We start from the raw sequence: 20634 nt of genomic DNA, 5'->3' as shown, positions 1-20634 counted from the left end.
TAAGAAAAATATGAGTCCAATTCTAACTCATGAGGAGCCTTAACAGAGAAAACAAGCTGGGCAAGTGCAGCCTAAAGGTATGTTTAGCTATAAGGAAATCCAATCCCTTTGCCTTTTATAGTAATAATTTCTTAGCATTAATTGACAAATCCACCTCCTTGTTCTTTACCCAGGGATGCCTCCATAAATTATAGTTCAGCAACCATAGGATGAGGTCTGGGGAAACACAGAGCCCAGATCCATCATACCAATTGACTCTGTACCAATAAGACAATTGGAGCATATGAGGTATTAAGGGAGGACTAGCACTTCTGGTTTGAGGGCTTGCTGAGCCTTTTCAGGGCTGCTCATCCACCTTTGGTATACACCTGTCACCCAACTCTTACATGTGGCTCCAAGAGCTGTAGCATGCACAGTAACCACACCCCAGTTAAACTGTCTTAGCAGACAGATTAAACCAGGTTGAGTGTAGACAAAAGGTTCCAAACCCATTGGTGAGTTAGGAAGATGTCTACCCCAAGCATCTTAAGACTTCCTCCAGTGGAATGAGCAGATAAGAACAATTTGTCCTAACATTCATGAAAGTGGCTGAAGCAGGTGCTGTGGAGCTTTTAGAACTTGGTCAGACATCAAAGACACCAAAGTCAACACACTGCATCCCAAGCCATTGCCAGTGGTCCTGTCTTGCTACTGGACTTAGATGACTCTGGAAGAGAGAGTGAGGCTGACAACTCTGTACAACTCTACCTCATTTAAATCCAATGCACACTTGAGTCAAGACAGCACCCCTTCAAAAAAACAATAAGACAATTGAAAAGTGTTGGTTAGAAATAAGTAATATTTTAAAAATTCCTTTTTAGTGAGCAAGTAAATAATGTCGTTTCAGTGTTTTGTTTTTCCCTTATGCTGGTTAAGGGACTGACTTTTTTGTTTATTTCAAACTTTAGTGTTGATCCTACCTCGCATAGGATCTAGAGATCAGCAAGGTTGGTTGGTCTTTCAGATGGCAATAGAAATATATGAGGAGAATAAGGGTGGCAGTAAATCCAAGAAAGAGACTACATAACATAGTGGATTGGTCTTTATGAGCTTCAAAGTTTCACTGACTAGTTGTTTTACACAAAAAAAGGGGTAGGCAAGAGGTCTGAATATATTTGAGGGTAAATCATTCTTATCTTTGGCAATTATCCAACCAATAAATACTTATTTGGTACTAAATTGTTAAAATGATTTTTAGAAATGGGTGAAGTATTGAGTGTGTAAAGATGTTATTTATGATGATGTCTGAAGATACCAATTAAGTATCCTCTTAAAACTTGTTATACATAACCTGAATCCCTAAATTGGCTTTCTTTCCTATTCCCTTTTTGTCTTACTTAGTTGAAAACTATTTAATATAAAAATAAAGACATTTTACATTAGTTACTGACTTCAACTTGTGCCTCTTGGGTCTATTATATCTACCAACTAATCTTCATACCAAATTAAACAGATAAGCCCATTTTTTAATTAAGAAACTACATTGTCAAATTTAAGCAGTACTATGTTATGTATTACTGTATTCTTTTATTTTTATCCTCTAGAAATATTTAAAATGACCAGTAGATGGCAAACTTTACTGCAAGCAAGTAATTCGGCAGAAAACTAAATTTGTCTGAAAATCTCAAATAGACTTTCACATCCTATTAAAATTTACAACTAGGTATGTGATTCACAAGTGAGAGCTTGAGCTAAAACACTCCATTGTGATTTTCCCGCTAAATGAATTCCAGTTATAATTTTTAAACACTTTTTCAAGGCCTGGAATTGTATTTTTGGCAATCATAGTCAAAAAGCACTTAATTTTTTCTTTTTCTTTTTTTTTTTTTTTTTTTTTTTACCATTAACAGCATTAATAATAACTACCTGGAGAGTTTTTATACAATGAACCCTATAACCCCAGGGAATAATATGGTGGTTCATTTTTTTATTATTATTAAAATCGCATTGTCTATGGCTATCAGGTTAGTTCATTTTCAGGCCCATGAAAGTCTGTGGCCAGTTAACCCAAGTATCTTTCTCCCCCCTAATCCCAACCAAATGTCTTGAAAATACACACTTTTGTCCACAAGGGGGACTGAGCAAAACAGTGTGTATGGCTCTCCAGGTCACAACCAAAAGTAGAAAAAATAATTCAGACTATATGGCCTACTGACAGGCCAGAGGACTCAGTAGCAATTAAGAGTGTAATGAAAGGTAGCTAAGATATCTAGAACATAGGTAAATTAACTTGCATATCACTTCTCTTTGAAATCTATTGACAGTTGGTTACTCTGTATGTGGTAGGCACACAAAGTCTTTCTCTGGCTGACAAACTGGTTCCATAGCTGATGATTATAAGCTTACTCTGGACGTTGTTCTGAAGTAGGCCTTTTCTATCTTATGCATACCCAATAATCCATCCTCAATATACCAGCAGGTACCATCCCAGGAAAGAGATGCAACCTTTCCTAAAAATAAACATAAGGGAGAGAAGATTTTTAATTATTTCTTACAATTCACATAAAAGGAATGTCTTGTCACAGTATCCGATATCACAAGGGCAAAAGTCTCCACTTACCGTATTCATTCAACAAACATTTTTGATTGTGGTCCTTTGATTTTTCTGAATTACTTTAATGAACAACAGTTATCATCAGTTGCCTTTAGATTTCTTTGATTTGGAGGAAGGAGCTGCATTTGGGACCTGTGATTTCATCTGTGTGGAGAATTTCCAGTGTGGAAATTCGATCCACCAATGCAGATCAGTCACTCATCTATAATTAGTTGTTTGCAAATTGCCCCCCCCATTCTAATGTGAGCTCCTTGAGGGTAAAGACCATGTTATTTTCCTTTTGTTGTATCTCCAGTGCATAGCACAATACCAGACACATAGTCAGTACTTAATAAATTAAAGCTTGTTGACTGACTGACTAAATTATATTCTCAGAGAGCTTCCTAGAACTTATATATGCCCACACAGTTAGTATGTGTCAGAGAGAGAGGCAAGGCTTGAATCCAGGTCTTAGTGACTCCAAGGCCAAGTCTGTACCCAAGGCATATTTCTACTCCTAGAAGGAGGGAATAAAAATAACAGAATTACAACGATATGTTGAATTTGCATGCACAGGACAGTTTTTCACTGACTGAGGTAATTGAACAGCCAAATGAGAAATTATCCAAATATTTTATTTGATTTCAATTGTAGCATTTAGAATTGAAAGGAATAGTAATCCATTGGTAGGAATAAATCCAACCTCATTGTACAGATGAGAAACCTGAAGCTGTGACAGGTTTGGTGGATTGCCAAAAGCCATACAGGTAGTCAGGGTATATAGTTATATGTATACATATTAACTCCTTAAATAGAATAAAAATTTCTTGAGGGTAGGGATCGAGTCTTTCTTTTTAATCTGTGCATGTCCAGTGCAAAAAATCTCACTTATCACAGTGCTTGGCATAAAGACACTAAATAAATGCTTGTTTATTGATTAATGAAAACTGGAATGTGAACACAGACTTTTTGAATCTACTACAAACAAACACTTATAAGAGAAGATGGCATAGCTCAAATTAATGGAAACAGGTTAGACTTGACATCTAACCTGGAGGAAGATCTACTTTTAATACTTATAAACTGTGTCATTATGAATAAGTCACTTAACCTCTACAAGTCTCTTTTTTTCTTCTGTTAAATGGGGATAATACATAACTCAGAACTCTTGTGAGATGCAAATGAAATAATATGTAAAACAGTGCAGATATTAAAGTGCTATATAAATGTCAGCTATTATCAAAGTACCTTGATTGTTGTTTATATCTGGAAACGTTTCATGTGTATGTTCTTAAAGATGTATGAGTTTGGATCATGTTATTGTTTTCCTGGAGAATATTACTATCATAGTTTAAAACTGAAAATAGGTTCAGAAAATATGGGAGTAGATTAAAAAGAGATGTTGAAAGAATAATGGCTGCCCTATTCCACTTCACTAATCTTCTTGTGTCCAGTGCCATAGAAGATCTTTTATTGGATATAATTGGAGGGGGCTAGTAAAGGTTCAACAACCAGCTCTTCTGCCTCTCCCCACCAAGAACTCATGACTCACTTTTAAATTTAATCTGCATTATTAACATTTTCTCTGTGACTTTAAGTCTAGACAATCAACAAAACAATAAATCAAGCCCAGATTTGTAGCTTTGCATATTTTAGAGGTGTAAATACTGACACTGAAAATTTAACAATAGCTTCTCCCAAGCTGGTATGAGCTGGCTCCAGAATACCCCCGAATATAATCATTAGGATATTTAAGCTTTTGGACACATGCTCATTTAAACTTACCTCTTTCCTTTAAATTTTTAGATATTGTTTGTTCAGTTTTCTCTAAGGCCATATTTATATACACAGTGGAGATGGCTGGACCCTGGACTTGATATTTCATATTCACCCAGTCCAATTCCCATACCTAGAAATACGATTTCTCCCTACCCCCATCTCCACCTCTCAGAATTCATATCTTCTTTCAAAGCTCAGTTCAAATGTCACCTCCTCTATGAAGACTTCCCTGATACAACCCCAACCCTTGTTAATGTTCTCCCCTTCCTCAGTTTTTCCTGTGCTATTATCTGCGTATATATTGCATCCTTCCAGTAGAATGGAAGCTCAATGAGAGAAGGAATGGTTCAGTTGGTATCTTTTGATTTCTATCACATGTCACAGCACTTTGCCATAATAGGTGCTTAATAAACATTTCTACATTTCAGATTACAGTTTTTCTTTTGATCCCCTTTTGCTGCCCATTGACAGGATGGTAGAAACCATGCTGCTACTCTCCTAAGGTTTCATCTTCATTACAGAGGCATCAAATCTTCCCTTGCCAAATTGCTCCATTTTAAAGATTTTAGTTAATACATGTTAAGACTCAGTCTGACAGTTTTTTTTTTCCACAGGCAAAGGGATATTTGTGGCAAGTTAAGTCCAGTTATCTGGGTAATTCGGACCAAAGAATTACCATTAAGAGTTAAAGAAGAAAATCATATTTCTTTAGAGGTCATGCTTTTGGTTAGATTAAAATTATTCATTTTTTTTTAAATTTTGGTAGTATAGATGCAGTTTCTTGGGGGAAAATATCCATTTTCCTTTCCATTATACAATTCAAATGCACATTATTTTCTTCCTTATTGCTTAATGGAAATTTTCTTTATAGACCTATTGGTTTTCTACTTGTTTGGAAAGCAGTTTTGGGGTTTCTAACCATCTTCCATAAAAAAATTGGGGGAAGCTCTCAGTTCAAACATACAGAAGATTCTGCAGTATTTTTTCAAATAACACCTGATTGAATTTGGAAGAAAAACAAACAGAACCTTACAATTTGCCATGGAAAACAGCATTACTCTGATATATTTAGCTATGTATTTTCAACTGGAACACTGGTACTTTAAATATTTATATAAATATTTTAGACAGTATTTTTACCCTTTGTTATTTCTCCTTTCTTTGTTTGCAATTATAAATGTTCCTTTTTTTCTTTTTCTTTTTTTAGTGGTTAATCCATGGTGAGAAGTTATTAAAAGGTATCGATATAATCGGTCACATAATAACTCAGATATGGCACTTAAAGATTTACTGAACTGAACAACAGCCTTATGTAGTGGGTATTATTACTATTCTCATTTTACAGATGGAAATAGTTTATATAGATGAGGTTTAGAGAGGTTAAGGGACTTACCTGAGGTTCACAGCTCTTATTGGGTAGAATTCAAACCCTGGTATTTCTGAATCCATATCTTGAACTTTGTCTTCTGCCTCTCTGCCAAATTACAAGTCAAGGATTATTTTTCCCCACTGAGTAAAACTCATTGCTGGAACCTTATGTTGGGAATGCTACAGTTCTCAAAAATCTTAGTGTGATTAGATAGAGAACTTTCAGAAAATCATACTGACATCATATCAGTAAAAAATACTTTCCTTTCAGTCTAAAAACAGAACCAAATGCCAATCGGGATTTTGTTTGTTTGTTTAGAGTAGGATTAATGATGATGATGATGATGATGATAGTAATGATAATAATAATTATACAGATGCCTATGGTCTGCAGCTTGTAGTCTTCAGCAGTTTCCTGAAAATACTGAAAACTTGAATGATTTACCCATAATTGATATGATTATAGATTTAGAGCTGAAAGGGACCATCACGTCCAACACCCACTTTTTACAGATGAAGAAATTTAAACAGATCATTTAAGACAGTCAGTTAATAAACATTAAGCATCTACTATGCTTACTACTGGTATGTACCAGGCACTGTGCTAACCTCTGGAGATACAAAGAAAGGTAAAAGAAGGAGCTCACAGTCTAAGACAGGGGTAGAGAACCTACAGCCTTGAGGCCACATGTGGCCTTCTAGGTCCTTGGGTGTGGCCTTTTGATTAAGTCTCAAGTTTTACAGAACAAATCCTTTTATTTTTATTTATTTATTTTTGACTAGGCAATGGGGTTAAGTGACTTATCCAGAGTCACACAGCCAGTAAGTGTTATGTGTCTGAGGTCAGATTTGAACTCAGGTCCTCCTGAATCCAGGGCTGGTACTCTATCCATTGTACCACCTAGCTGCCCCAATAAATCCTTTTATTAAGGGGATTTGCTCAGTGAAGTTTGGATTCAGTCAAAGGACTGCACTTGAGGACCTAGAGGGCCACAAGTGGCCTCGAGGCCACGGGTTCCACACACCTAGTCTACAAGAAAGACACCATGAAAATAATGATGCACAAAAATGATAAATATAGGATAAATTGGAGATGATCGATGTAGAGAAGGCACTGGCATTAAGGAAGATCAGGAAAGTCTTCTCATACAAGATGGTGTTTTTAACTGGGACTTGAAGAAAGTCAGGAAAGTCAAGAGGCAGAGATGAGGAAGAGGAATATTCTAGTCATGCGCAACAACCAGTGAAAATGCCTGGAATCTGGAGATGGAGTATCTTGGATAAGGAACAGCAAGGAGGCCAGTGTCCCTGGAATGAAAGTAGGAGGAGACCTAGTTGTGAAGGGCTTTGAATGCCAAATGGAAGATTTTATATTTTATCCTAGAGATAATAGTAAGCCACTGGAGTATATTGAAAGAGGTGGGGATACGTGACATGATCAGATATGTCTTTTGGAAGATTGATTTTCCAGCTGAGTAGAGGACGGAATGGGGTGGAGAAAAACTTGCCTAGGGTTATACAGCTAGAAAGTGTCTGGGGCAGAATCTGAACCCACGTCTTCTTGATTGCAGATCCAGTTCTCTATACACTATGGAACACTATGACACATTGCTTCTCCATAATAATAATGACTCATATTTGGGTAGCATTAAAAAGTGATGACCCTTGAATATTAGTCAAATTCCATATTAGTGAATTAAATATCAATTTCACTTTTAATTAGACAACCAAGTCAGAAGTGACCAGATCAGTTCTGAATAAAGAAATACCTTTTGGGAACATCAAGTTCTGTTTCTGCTCCAATTTAAACTCACTGTCCCACCTTGATCCTCCACAAAAGAACGTGAATTTCAAAATCTTAGGGTTATACTACCATTAAACCCATCCTATATACCCAAATAGTTTGATTATTTCATGGTTCAGTTGCTCTGATATCAAAGAAATGGAGTAGAAAGGTAAGGAAGCATTACTCAGAATAGTTTCTAATAGGAAGTTTTGATTTATTAAATTTATTTAGTTTATGGATTTCATTTATCTAAAGGAGTTATTGGCTACATGTTTTTAAGAGAAAAATAATTGTCTTTACGTTTTTTATTTTATGCTTTTCTCAAGGTATATAAATGTTTGCCTATCATTTTGTGTTGTTTTTTTTTCCTTACAGAATCCTTTTGCATTGGAAATGACACTGTATGCCTCTCAAATCCCTGTCCGAACAATTCTACATGTGATAATATTAGTAAGGACAATACTTGCCACTGTTCCAACACCACTGAAAATGTGGGGGAAAGTTGTGATATAAAGTTGGTTTCGTGTTCCTCCAAGCCCTGTAAACGAAATGGATTTTGTTTTGATCTGGATGAAGAACCTGGCTTTTTCTGCCGCTGTCCACCAGGATATGGTGGGAAAACCTGTGAAATCACTCTTACGTCCTGTGTCTCAGGCTTTTGTAGACATGGAGGCATTTGCCACCACGGCACCTCTGGCCCTTTCTGTGACTGTGCTGATGGGTTTATTGGAAAGCACTGTGAGACTGATTTCAATGAGTGTGGTTCCAACCCTTGTCGCAACGGAGCTGTGTGCCAGGATGGAATCAATGGTTATTCCTGTTACTGTGTCCCTGGATTTCAAGGAAGATATTGTGAACGGGAAGTGGATGAGTGTGCTTCAGAACCCTGCCAAAATGGGGCTAAATGTCGCAACAAGGTAGGGGGCTACATCTGTGACTGTCTACCAGAGTTCTTTGGTAAGTTTGACTGCATCTAAGATATTTTTCATTATGGATATGAACAGCAGTGGGGATAATGATTTATTTCCTAATCACTTATTCTTTAATAATGATGATCAATTGGAATTAGCTACTGCATGGAAATGAGCTTTTTTGTTACCAAATTGAATACTGTTGAATTAGAAGTATTTTTATATTACTAGTCCTATGTTATGTATTTGTCCTTTGATACTTCATTCTCTTAACCAACAAACATTTATTATGTGCTTCCAATATGCCAAACAAAGAAAGTACAGTCTTGGGGCAGCTAGGTGGCGCAGTGAATAGAGCTCTGGCCTTGGAGTCAGGAGGACCTGAGTTCAAATCCAGCCTCAGACACTTAACACTTACTAGCTGTGTGATCCTGGGCAAGTCATCCAATCGCCTCACCAAAAAGCAAAAACAAAAAACAAAAAACAAAAACAAACAAACAAAAAAAAGTCTCTACTCAAAAGGAGTTCACATTCTAATAGAGGAGACAGCATGCAAACAACTACATATATACCAGATACATACAGTGCAGATTTGAAGGTAATGTCAGAGGAAAGGCATTATCAGAGGAGGCGGGAACGAGAAAGGCCACTTAATTATGATGGGATTTAAATTGAATCTTGCTGGAAAAAAGGGATAGCAGGAAATGTAGGTGAGGAGGGAGAGCATGCTAGACACTGAAACTGGAGATAGAGTGTGAAAGAATAACAAGCAGGCCAATGCTGCTGGATGAGTATGTGGAGGGGACTAAAGTGTACGAGGACTGGAAAGGTAGGAAGGACGCAGGTTGTAAAGGACTTTAAAACTAAACAGGATTTTATATTTAATCCTGGAGATAATGGGGGGGGGGGGCGGGGCTGGCTTCATTGAGTGTGTGTAATAACATTCTTAGTCCTAACATAAGGAAGATCACTTTGGCGTCTGAGTGGAGGGTGGGTTAGAGTGGGCGGGAGACCAAGCTGAAGGCTTTTGCAAAAGTCTAGGAGTTGAGGACCTGCACCAGAGCGGTATTGTGTATACTATAAGGAAGAGGTTACTTTGGAGACAGTACTTTCGGTTGAACGATGAGTTTCAAAGCCAGACTGAAAAAGGGTTAGAATAGTGTGAGAGAAGAAGAAGTGGAAGCACCAATTACAGATGACTTTCTCAAGGAGAAAGCCCTAAAAAGCAGGAGAGATACAGGGTGATATATAGTGGGGATCAAGCGAAGTTTATTTAAGGATGGGGAAATATGGACATATTAGGAGCCTGCAAGGAAGCAGGGGAAAACGGAAGATTAGTGAGATAGAGGGCATAGTAGAAAGGGGCAATCTGCTGGAAAAGACAGGGGGGAGGTGGGGTTTGAGGATGCACATAAAGGGGTTTGCCTTAGCAAGAAGGGTCACCTCTTCATTGGGACAGGAGTGAAGGAGATAGTGGTGGAACACATCTCAGCGATGTGAGACGAAGTTGTTTTTGAGTCATTTTTCAGTCATGTCCAACTCTTTGTAACCCCATTTGGGGTTTTCTTGGCAGAGATACTGGAGTGGTTTGCCGTTTCCTTCTCCAGCTCATTTGAGAAATAAGGAACTGAGGTAAACAGGGTTAAGTGACTTGCTCAGGATCACATAGTTACTAAATGTCTTAGGCCAGATTTGAACTCAGAGAGGTGAGACTTCCTGCCTGCAGGCCCAGTATTCTGTCCACTGTGCCACCTAGCTGCCTTTGAGATGAAGAGGAGAAGAGAAAAGGGAAGTTTTGGCAATTGTCCTCAATTGTTTGATGAAATATGAGGCAAAATATGCAGCTGATGTGGGAGGAAGGGGTGTCATTTGAAACAGGCTGGTTGAAAAGGTTTAGCATAGCTCCTATGGTGAGTAGGATAGTGAGGATCCAGTTTAAATTATATAACAAATTCACAGTGGATACAGTTAGCCTGGTTTCATAATTTTACTTAGCTTTGTTCAGTACATCAGAAAGGAGGTAATCCAAAGAATTCAGCAGGTCACAATTTGTGATAGGATATGGAAACAAGAAAACTTGAACATAGAGGATAATGTAGAGTTGAATGGGTTCCTTAAAGGATCAAGATGTAGAAAGAAAGGTATGGTCAGTGCAAGGGTGATGGCATGGGAAAGAATTAAGTAATGGAGCAAATGGAGCTCATAGGGAGGACAAAGAACAGGGTTAGGAACTACAAGGCAGAGGGAAGGACAGAATTATAAAAGATTATGATCAAATAATTTTGTGGTCTTTTCAAAGTCAATATGCTTCCAGTGATACAGATAAGAACTCAACCATTCCCTCTCATTCTGGAAAATTCCTCCACAGAGAGTTCATACAATATGCTAGAGGCCTTCCTCTAGTCTCCTTGATGTATTGCATGGATACCAATAGAGCACACAGCTTTTTCCTTGATCTCACTACAGTAGGCCCTTAAGTGTTGTGGTATAACTAAGCTGGGTAAACTTGATCCTAGACCAATAGACCTCCAAGGCTAGTTCATTCTGCCTCCCATATGGCAAAGCCTTTGCATTCTGGCTGTACCCTCTAATTTTTACAGGATCAATGTCAGGACCTATCAGGCAATATTATCATGTAAAATAGCGGGTTCCTTGTGACTCTCAAAGTATTTATTAATTGGAGTGGGATGGAGATGTTGAAAGAAACCAGTATTTAAAAGTAATTGTGAATTCATTGTTGAATGGATTAGCCCATTTTTTCCTTCCATGAGATTAAACAAATCACAGTAATGAAGTTTTACAAATATATATTCTTCCTGAAGGTGATTCTGTGGTAATTTTGCTATAAGATACATGATCAAGTTTATACGTGATTAGTTAGTGATGTTTTCTTCTCATTCCTTGACTCTTCCCAACCTCATGAAGACCACACACCAGACTAGATGAGAACTTCATGCTGATTATCTTGCTTCCTTTTATCTCTTAAACCTTTCATTGCTGTATGACAGGGGTGCCCACCCACCTGTTATATCCAAACCCACTTCTCTTCCTCACTGAGTTGCTCTTGCCTCCATCATCTCGCCAGGAAACGTGCCCTTTCTTATTTCCACATTTCTGTACCGTATGACACATTCCTCTACCATGTGGTTCCATCTTTTCTTCTTTCTACAGCCACCTGTTCCTTTAGCTCCCATCTCTCATTTACTTCTGTATTCTTGGAATTTCAACTTTTCTTTTCCCCCAGCTCTTTCAACATTACCCACACACAGTCCATAAAACAATCACAATCATAATTTCTACATTTTGCAGAATTTATACTAGAACCCTCCATTGTTATTTATAACATAATTTTCATTAATCCACTGGTGTGGGAAGAATATAGTCTCATGATCATAACATTGTTATTCTAATGTAGTAAATGTTGCCCTAACTTATATACTAAGGCTCTTTATGGTTATTTTTTTTTTGTGCTACATGAATTTCTCACAATAGAAAGCAGCCTATGATCACTGAAAACAGTGAAGAATTTCTCAAATGCAATCCCACCCTCCCTCCTTCTATTTAATTCTAGGTCATTCTCATTGTCCATTTGTAGAGTAACTATGCAAGATATAGGCATTGATAGAACAACTCCCAACAGCGTGCCTTATTCTGGTTATCTTTTTAACATCAGTATTCTTTCAGTGACATTATATGGCTATAAATGGAAGGGCACTACAAGTTTGATAAACTCCAAGTTATGGGTGGCCCAGATGAAAACAGATAGGTGGGTATAAGCAGGCTGCAGATATTTCCAATGATGACTTTTAGTGGATAGACTCCTAGATTTGGGATCCAACTCTCTAGCAATTTTTAGCTATGTGACTATAGATAAGTCACTTACCATTCCTGGGACACAGTTTCTTCATCTGTAAAATGAGAGTGATAATACCTGTAGTACTTACTTCACAGAGCTGTTATGAGACTCATATTACAGTATATATAAAACAGATGTACATTCTCAAGTACTATGAAAATGTTAGTTAATAGTGGTATAAAGGGCATCATTGAAGGCATATTTGTAACATATGGCCTTCAAAAATTTAATAAATGTGTCTATTAATTCATCCAACCAAGTATTTATTGAGCATCAGTTACATAACACTATGCTACATGCTCATAGTTCCACCCATCAGGGTCAGGATAAAAATTTTTTCATACTTTCCTATTAATTTAACTGAAGTAAAAATATATTCCACAAGTGTTTTCCTTCTATATCACCTCTAGGTATATCACAATATGTCTGTGTTGAGTTGATAAGTATTTACACAGCATTTTATAAGTTCCTGACATCCTACTAGTGGCTGAAAGGGTAGAAAAAAGAATGGTATGTAGAGTGTTCTCTTGAAGAGTTTACAATCTTTTTATCTTTTAACTTTGTTTTCTATATTTCCTGAAGGAATGTGACTAGTATGTCATGTTTCTTTCTCTTTAAGTTAGTAATAGAACTATAATCTAACATTTGCCATCCCTTATTCCCATTTGGTGAAATTTTAGAAGGGAATTAATTAAGTCTAGTCTATGTAATCACAATGCTTTTATTTGATGCTAAATACATTACACCTATGAATAGTAAGAGTAGTTTGTCAAGATTTGCATAAAAGCATGAGTATTGCCCCAATATTCTGCTCTTGTGATAATCATGTTAATTACCATTCCAGGACTTGAGCTATCTCAGAGTCCTAACTAGCAATTTTGGCAGTAAGGGTGGGCGTTACAAAATACACCTAGAAAAAGTAGCACGAAACACATTATCAAAGGACAGCTTGGTGAGGTTGGTTCTTGAGGAAAAGAGAAATAATTTAGTAACTTCATATTTTAGTTAATTATTTTTGTAATTTGGTGGTGCTAAACTTAGTTTGTTTCTGTGTGTCCTTGGGCAGAGTTTTAGTTTCTTCTTCCTAGTTATAGATCTACATTCATTTTGTGTTCAGATCATTTTGATATAGATATACAATACTTAAAATGATCAGAAGTCAAATTTCTAGAGGAAAGTTAAGAAATAAGTACAATAAAACATTAACTGAAGGGAAAGGCTCCATACACATAACTGCAGTTGAATTAGACCTGACTGAAACATTTGGTCACATTCAATTTCTTTTTTAAAGATATGTTTTGCTGATATATTTTTATTTTTACATCATCTTCAATTCCAGATGTATCCTTCCTCTCTCTCCTCCCAGAAAGTTATAATAAAGGAAAAAATGAGAGAGGGGAAAAAAAAGTTAATAAAACTAACTAATACGTCAAAAAAAAAAAGTCTGACATCTACAGCATTACATACCCATCATCCTCTCCCCTCCACTCTCTGCCAAGAAGGAAGAAAGATGCTTCTTCATATTTCTTCTTTGGGTCTAAAACCATTTTTCATTATTTCACAGCATTTATTTCATCGTCTTGTTGCTCTTGTTCTTTCCTTTTATATTATTGGAGTCATTGTGTAGATTGTTTTTCTGGTTCTGCTTATTTTGCATTAGATCACGTCTTCCATGCTTTTCTGTATTCACCCCATTCATGGTTTCTTATAGCACTGTTACATTACATTAGATTTATGTACCACAACTTTTTTAACCATTCTGTAATCAGTGGATAGTGTTTCTACTTTCTTTCTAGGTTTTTACTACTACAGATGGCGTTGCTGTAAATATTTTGGTGGAGATGGAGTCTTCCTTTTTTATTATTGACCTCTTTAAGGTATATACCTAGCCGTGAAATTTCTGGGTTAAAGGGTATAAATATTTTAGTCCCTTTCTTTAAATTATTCTGAATACATTCAATATAGTTTTTTTTAAAAAATGGATACCATCATCTACCCTTTCTCTTCCTCTGCCCTCCTCACCCGTCTTGTTTTTTCTCCTCCCTGTCAATAATATTTCAGTCTCATTCAATGGTTTGTTTTCTTTCTCCTGTCTGTTAAGTGTGAATATACCTCAAAGCCTTGCCCTTCTCTCTTTTCTATTCTTCCTGACACTCCCTCCCTCAGTGATCTCATACACTCCTATGATTTGTGTGATCATTCCTATTTATATGACTCTAGAATCTAGTACTGCTTTGCCTGCTAAGCTCTATTTCTGCATTTCTAGCTACCTACTGGTAGCTTTTCTTAGCTGCCTCTATACCCAGCTAACAACTTAAACTCAATCTCTAAATTCAAACTCAATATCTTTTACCACAAACCTGCCCTTATTACCATTTTTCTTTTATTGATTGATGATACGACTGTAGTTTGGATCACTCAAGCTCAAACCCTCTGAAAAGTCTACAATTTTCTTTTTCCCTAACCTCCCACATCTAATAATTTCTAAGTCCTATCAATCAAACAATTAGTCCATCTTCATTTATTAAGTGCCTACTAGGTGTCAAGTCCTACTAGGTGTCATACATTTCTATTTTTAGCAATATCTTTTCCATCTCTGTGTTCCTCTCCTCACACAATTTCATCTGCCCTTTTTATTATTTTGTCCAGACTACTCTAATAGCTGTGCAATCAGTCTTTTTCTGCCTCCATTCTATCCCTTCTCCATCCTGCCTTTCACACCCCTACCATTATAATTTTCCTAATGCACAAGTCTATTTGGCTCCTACAAGATCCCCTCAGGGGTCTCACTTTAGGCTTAAATGGATTGCCAGGAGGCACTCCAATGCTGACCAGGAGCTTTCATTTAGGAAATTCTGTTAAAAAAAATGATGCTGCCCCTCAACATCTAGAGCTCTGAGAGCAGGGGCTGTTTCTCTCTCTTTATCTTTACATCTTTAGTGGCTGGTGGGATAAAGTACTTCTTAACTGATTTAATTTCTCTCTATAACCCATACATTAAAATACAGTTTTTTTAGACTGGCATTAAGGCCACCACAGGCTCCCTTCAACTTGTCTTTCCTGCCTTATTTCCCTCAGCATCTGTCTACGCTATCTCTTCTAGACAAATTGAGTTACTACCTGTTTCTCCAGCTCATCTTGTAGTCTTCTTAGTGTATGAAGATTGTTCACATGCCTGAAGCACAATATGCAGATCTCCTGAATCATGAAGGTTAAGGTTAAGAATCATTCCTGCAGTGACCAGATCAAATGCCCCCTACTCCATGAAGACTTTTCTGATTCCCACTCCAACTTTAAAAATGTTCTTATTCTCTCCTCAAATTTCCATACCTTATCTGAACCTTGACTTTGCATTTATCGCATTCAACCCTGTATTAGACATGTCTGTGCATATATGGAATCTCTGCCATTAGATTATAAAATCTCTGAAAACAGAGGTTGTTATTTTTCATCTTTGTTTCCCCTGGGCCTATCACTGAACTTTTTACATGGTATTCACTTAGTAAATGTTTGGTAAATTGAACTGAACTGAATTGAATTGAGTTGAGTTAAAAAGGTTTCTTCATTCTTGCTTCTTATTTGAAGCTGTAGCAAACAGGCCTCAAATCTTACATTATAAATATCAAAGAGTAAAATGGGGGGAATATTGGAAGTTCTGGAAACTAATAGTAATTTGATAGTCCCATCATTGAAAAAATCATGTCTCAGCTTTAACGATATTAATGTAGTTGGTTTCTACAAAATCCACTCAGGGGTCTCATTTTAGGCATAAATGGGTTGCCAAGGGGCACTCCAATGCTGACCAATAGCTTTCATCTAGGAATTTCAGTGAAAACCCATTATGTTGCATCTCACTGTATAACGGATTCATTTATACTCTGGGTCAAATCATGCCTTAGTGTGCCTAGTGATGTACAGTGTAACTGGCCCAGTATAATATCAAAAGCTTATATCAAGGGTGCTTTTCTTTTCCAACAGCAGGCTTTTAATGGTGTTCATCTGCACCTTTAGAACAAATATTCTGCCCCCCTTTATTAACCAGTTGGCAATAAATTTACCACCTCAATTCTTTTGGGGGAAACATTTGACAGTTGATTTTTTTCTTTTTAAACAAGTGATTGAATTGCCGACATAATAATTGGTCGAGGCTATATGCTTGTAACATCCTTTAATTCATGGACATACCATGAATTAAAGGATGTGATTTCAGTCTTCAGCAACCAAACTCTGCATGAAGAGAAAAGGCCTCTTAATTTAGAAGTTTGCTTTGCACTAACGTCCTTCATGTGGCCCCGAAAGGATGCTTATTTTTTTCCCAGCCTCCCCCATGGTTACCAGTGGTGATTGGAGCTCAGGCAGGATGATGAGAAACCCAAAGAACCAAGAGAACCAAGAGAAAAGCCAAAGAGGGAAAGGAAAGGGGATGTGTGGGGAAAACCTATTAGCAGTCAGCATGGTTGCTCTGAACTGTTCAGACTCAACCTAGACTTGTTGATGTATTCTGGAAGCCCGATTTGGTCGACCTCGGTTGCTGTGGGCTGTGTCCAGATTTAGAGTGATCATAAAGAACCTTGCTGCTGGGAAAGAGTCTGTGTTTCTCAGAGCTGTGGAGCGAGAAAATGTAATAAATTTTAAAAGATAGTAGATGTGGGAGAGGAGGAAAAAAAACTGGGGCAGCACATTGAGAGAGAGAGTGTGTGTGTTTGCACTGCTGAAATCATTCTCTGTGCCCTCAGCTGTGCTTCATTTACTGTGAAATGGGCTGGGGGGAGAGGCACCAAAGGTGCAAGAAAAATCATTCTTGTATAAGCATAAAACCACAACTTGAGTGGAAAATAAATTGCTGCAAAAGTTTTGATTTTTTTTTCTTATGGAAGAAGAATAGCTTCAACTGTATGACAGCTTTTAGTTTAGGCTTATGTAATTAATCATTCCATAAATGAGAGCTGGTGTTTGAAATTGGCCATTAGATTTTCTAATGTATATTTTTCATGTCAAGCAGATAATGACTTCAAAGAAGAAAATGGTTGGGTCTGGGAGAGGGTGATAAAAGGCCAATGGAATACATGATGTGACCAAAAAAAGGGGGGGTTCACAAAATATCAAGTTGTTTTTGCACACTTATAGAAAGGTGTTCACAAATAAAATGCTATGGGTTACCAGACAGTACAGCAAAAAGAATCTTATTTTAATGATAAGGGAGAAAACAGTTCTGAATGTTTAACGTGCTGGTCAACATTGCTTCATCATATTTGAATAAAATAGAGAGTGTGACTTTAAGTCAATTGATCAAGAAGCATTTTTCACATACTTACTATGGATCAGGGACTATACTAGGCACTGAAGACATAATTGCAATGAATGAAACAGTCCCCACCCATAAAAAAACTGAACATTCTAACAGATGAGACAACAAGGATATATATAAGGATCTCAAGATAATAAATACAAAGCATTAACTATACAAGGTAGTTTGAAAGGAAGGCATGAGCAGTTGAGGGGATCAGAAAATGCTTCATGTAGAAGATGAAGGAAAATGAGTGGCAATGGAAGAAATGCTTTAGTTCCCAAGGATATTATTGCATCATGTGTATTTTAGAACTTCCTATTTAACCTGCCGAAGGGCTATTTAAATTTCCATATAATTCAGCTTCCATAAAAGAAGGATCTGTCATTTACTATCTTGCTCCATCACAAAGATGACACACCAAACCTTTAATTTAATTATTTTGTGCAGAGGATATACATATGCATGTAGACTATTTGATACACATAGATTATATGCTATTTAAATATGACATGTTTATATATTCTGTATTTAATTATAGATATACTTGGTATTCTAATCTATACTTATTAATTATACTTATCAAGAGATATTTATTGTGAAGGGTACCAAGAAGTATAAGACAGAGATCTCTACAGAGATGACACAATTTTTGTAAAAAAAGAGTTCTAACTGTAACGTTATTCTGTTTCCAATATAATGTCTATATGAGGTGATTTGTAATGCAGCATCACTAAGCTCATGTTTCACAAAGAAAAGTCCAGGAAGCAACAACAAAAAATCAGCCAAAAAATGTGATTTTAGATGGAATGATTGATGCATTCAAGGTTATCAGTAAAGAAAGGTTTAGATATACGGTGGGGGAAAAGCCTGCACTAAGTTTTGACAACAAAGCAGATCCTCTCCAAAACTCAGCATAGCAATTTATAGAACTGCAAGGGACCTCAAGATATCATCTGCTCTTGCCTGCGACCTTCAGGCAGGTGAATGTCTAAAGTGTTCAGGACAGATCTTTTCAATTTTTTGAAAAGCTCCAGAGACAGCGCAACCTCCTTAAGTTCTTTATAATGCACCACTGAAATCTTTCCTGCTTTAAGCCCATTTCTTCTTGTTTGGACCTTTGTAGGCATTCAATATCTCCTTAATAAAAACCATACAAATATTTGAAGACAGTAATCTTCACCCCTTAGCTTTCTCTTCACCGTGGTACATGACCCCAATTATTTTAACCTTTCCTTGGAAAACTGATTTTCCATTCCTTTAATCATTTTCTGTTGCTCCTTTCCAAAGCTTTTCCGGTTTGCCATATACTTTTAAAAATGTGAACCAGCCTAAATGGCAAAGTGGCCTAGTCTGACACTGCTGTTATTGCTACACATACTTTTCAAGTTCATGATAGGAAGAACAATCACTATGGAGGTTTTTTTAGATCAACTGTACCACTGAGAAAGAATTGGTTGCCAAGTGCTGTGAATATACTACAGACATAAAGAATTGTTTCAGGGAGAGGGTGGGAGGGAATCAAACTATTATTACATAGAGAATCAAATGGAAATACATGTCCTTCATTTTGTGAGCAAATGAGGAGCTCAATGTGAGGTATCTGCTGTTATATGAGAAAGTTTCTGCTTCAAAGTACAATCTTGATCCTAAAAAAAAATGAATATAGAAAATAAAAGTATCACCTGTTACAGCTCTAAAACTCTATGAATATGTGATTACCTTACAATGTCAGTAGAAAAATTAAGTTTGAATTCTCAAAGCTTTATAATGGATTCAGTTTATTAACACTATGACATCCTTTTCAAGCATTTTTACATGTAGTAAAATTGAGGATTGTCCAAAGGGCATGGATACATCGTACAAATTATTAGTCTATAAAAAATTATCAATGAAGAATTGTGCAAGGAAAGCTACATAAAGAATATAATCAGAGATGAATAATTGGAAAAAAGATGAATAATTGAAAAAATGAATAATGGGGTGGGGAGGAGAAGGTGACCTCATCACACGGGGAAAGGAAGGGATAATTGACTATAGTCTACAGGCTCCATTGATATATTAGTGTCAACATCTGGAGAATGGTCCCTAACATTCTTGAGGAATACTTTATGGAAGATTTCTTTAGATATGGATACAGCACGCAAGGTGTGTTGTAGTCTGCCTTGTTAGAGTAATTAGTTACAGAAATGAGATCAGTTATCACCCATTTAGGTCTCAGAGATATTAGTTTCCTAATCCCATATCACTTCTGTTTTTGCCGTTAAAGAATTCTTTTAAACCTAGTAAGCAAATAAGGCGTGAAAAACAAAGTGGACATCCTCAGTTTCACAGACTGTATCACTATGGCACCAAAGCAACTGGTAGGTTTGTTCTACATTAGTCATGTCCAACTTTTTCAAGAATGAAGAACTCTTTTTAACATAAAAAAATTAATAAAGTTCTACACGATAGGAGTTGAATTCAGTGTATATTAATCAAGAAGATCCTTGATGACAAAATATTATTAATTCAGCAACACTTTAAAATTAGTTTCATTAATCATAATAACATCTACATATGTTTGAAAAACAGTAACACATATATGATATATATATGTATGTATCGATATAGATGTAATTTATTCAGTCTATGTGGATTCACAAACACTTTGTAATTATCTGAGTTCCACAGATCAGGAATCACTTATTTAGACATTTTCGAAAGCTAGTTTGGATTCCCTACCACACCACTACCACCACCACCACCACCACCATCACCACCACCATGCCATCCCAACCCCCTCTCGTATACATGCGCGCGTACACATGCACACACACCCACACGCACACTTTACTGAATTTATTTAATTCAGTGTTCTGGCACCATATAGACACAGTCGACATCTTGTTGAGAGATTTTTTTTTTACTCAGGAATCAAAGAGGTTGAAACAAATTCCACAAAATGAATCTAGGGCAGTAAAATTATAAATGAGATTGCATTAGGAGAACAAAGGCTGAAGCCTCCCTAGGCAAGTGCAAGGTTTGGCACAAATCAGAAAATGTGGGACTCACATTCCCATGGACATCATTTTT

General features: G+C 36.7%; 1 protein-coding gene across 1 annotated transcript in view; it reads left to right on the top strand.

Moving 5' to 3' along the window:
• Window positions 1-858: 858 nt before the first annotated feature.
• Window positions 859-20634, top strand: part of CRB1 (crumbs cell polarity complex component 1) — a gene marked incomplete at its 5' end in the record, with an annotated part of 168566 nt that continues 148790 nt past the window's right edge. Inside the window, 3 exons of the mRNA XM_027843360.1 lie at window positions 859-909; window positions 4921-4948; window positions 7881-8462. Of these exons, the coding sequence (XP_027699161.1) occupies window positions 859-909; window positions 4921-4948; window positions 7881-8462 (661 nt within the window). The remainder of the gene's footprint in view (window positions 910-4920; window positions 4949-7880; window positions 8463-20634) is intronic.

Source organism: Vombatus ursinus, unplaced genomic scaffold (genome assembly GCF_900497805.2).
Source record: "Vombatus ursinus unplaced genomic scaffold, bare-nosed wombat genome assembly UNPS02014909.1, whole genome shotgun sequence".
In the NCBI taxonomy this organism is placed as follows: domain Eukaryota; kingdom Metazoa; phylum Chordata; class Mammalia; order Diprotodontia; family Vombatidae; genus Vombatus; species Vombatus ursinus.
This window is presented reverse-complemented; position numbering and strand designations above follow the sequence as displayed.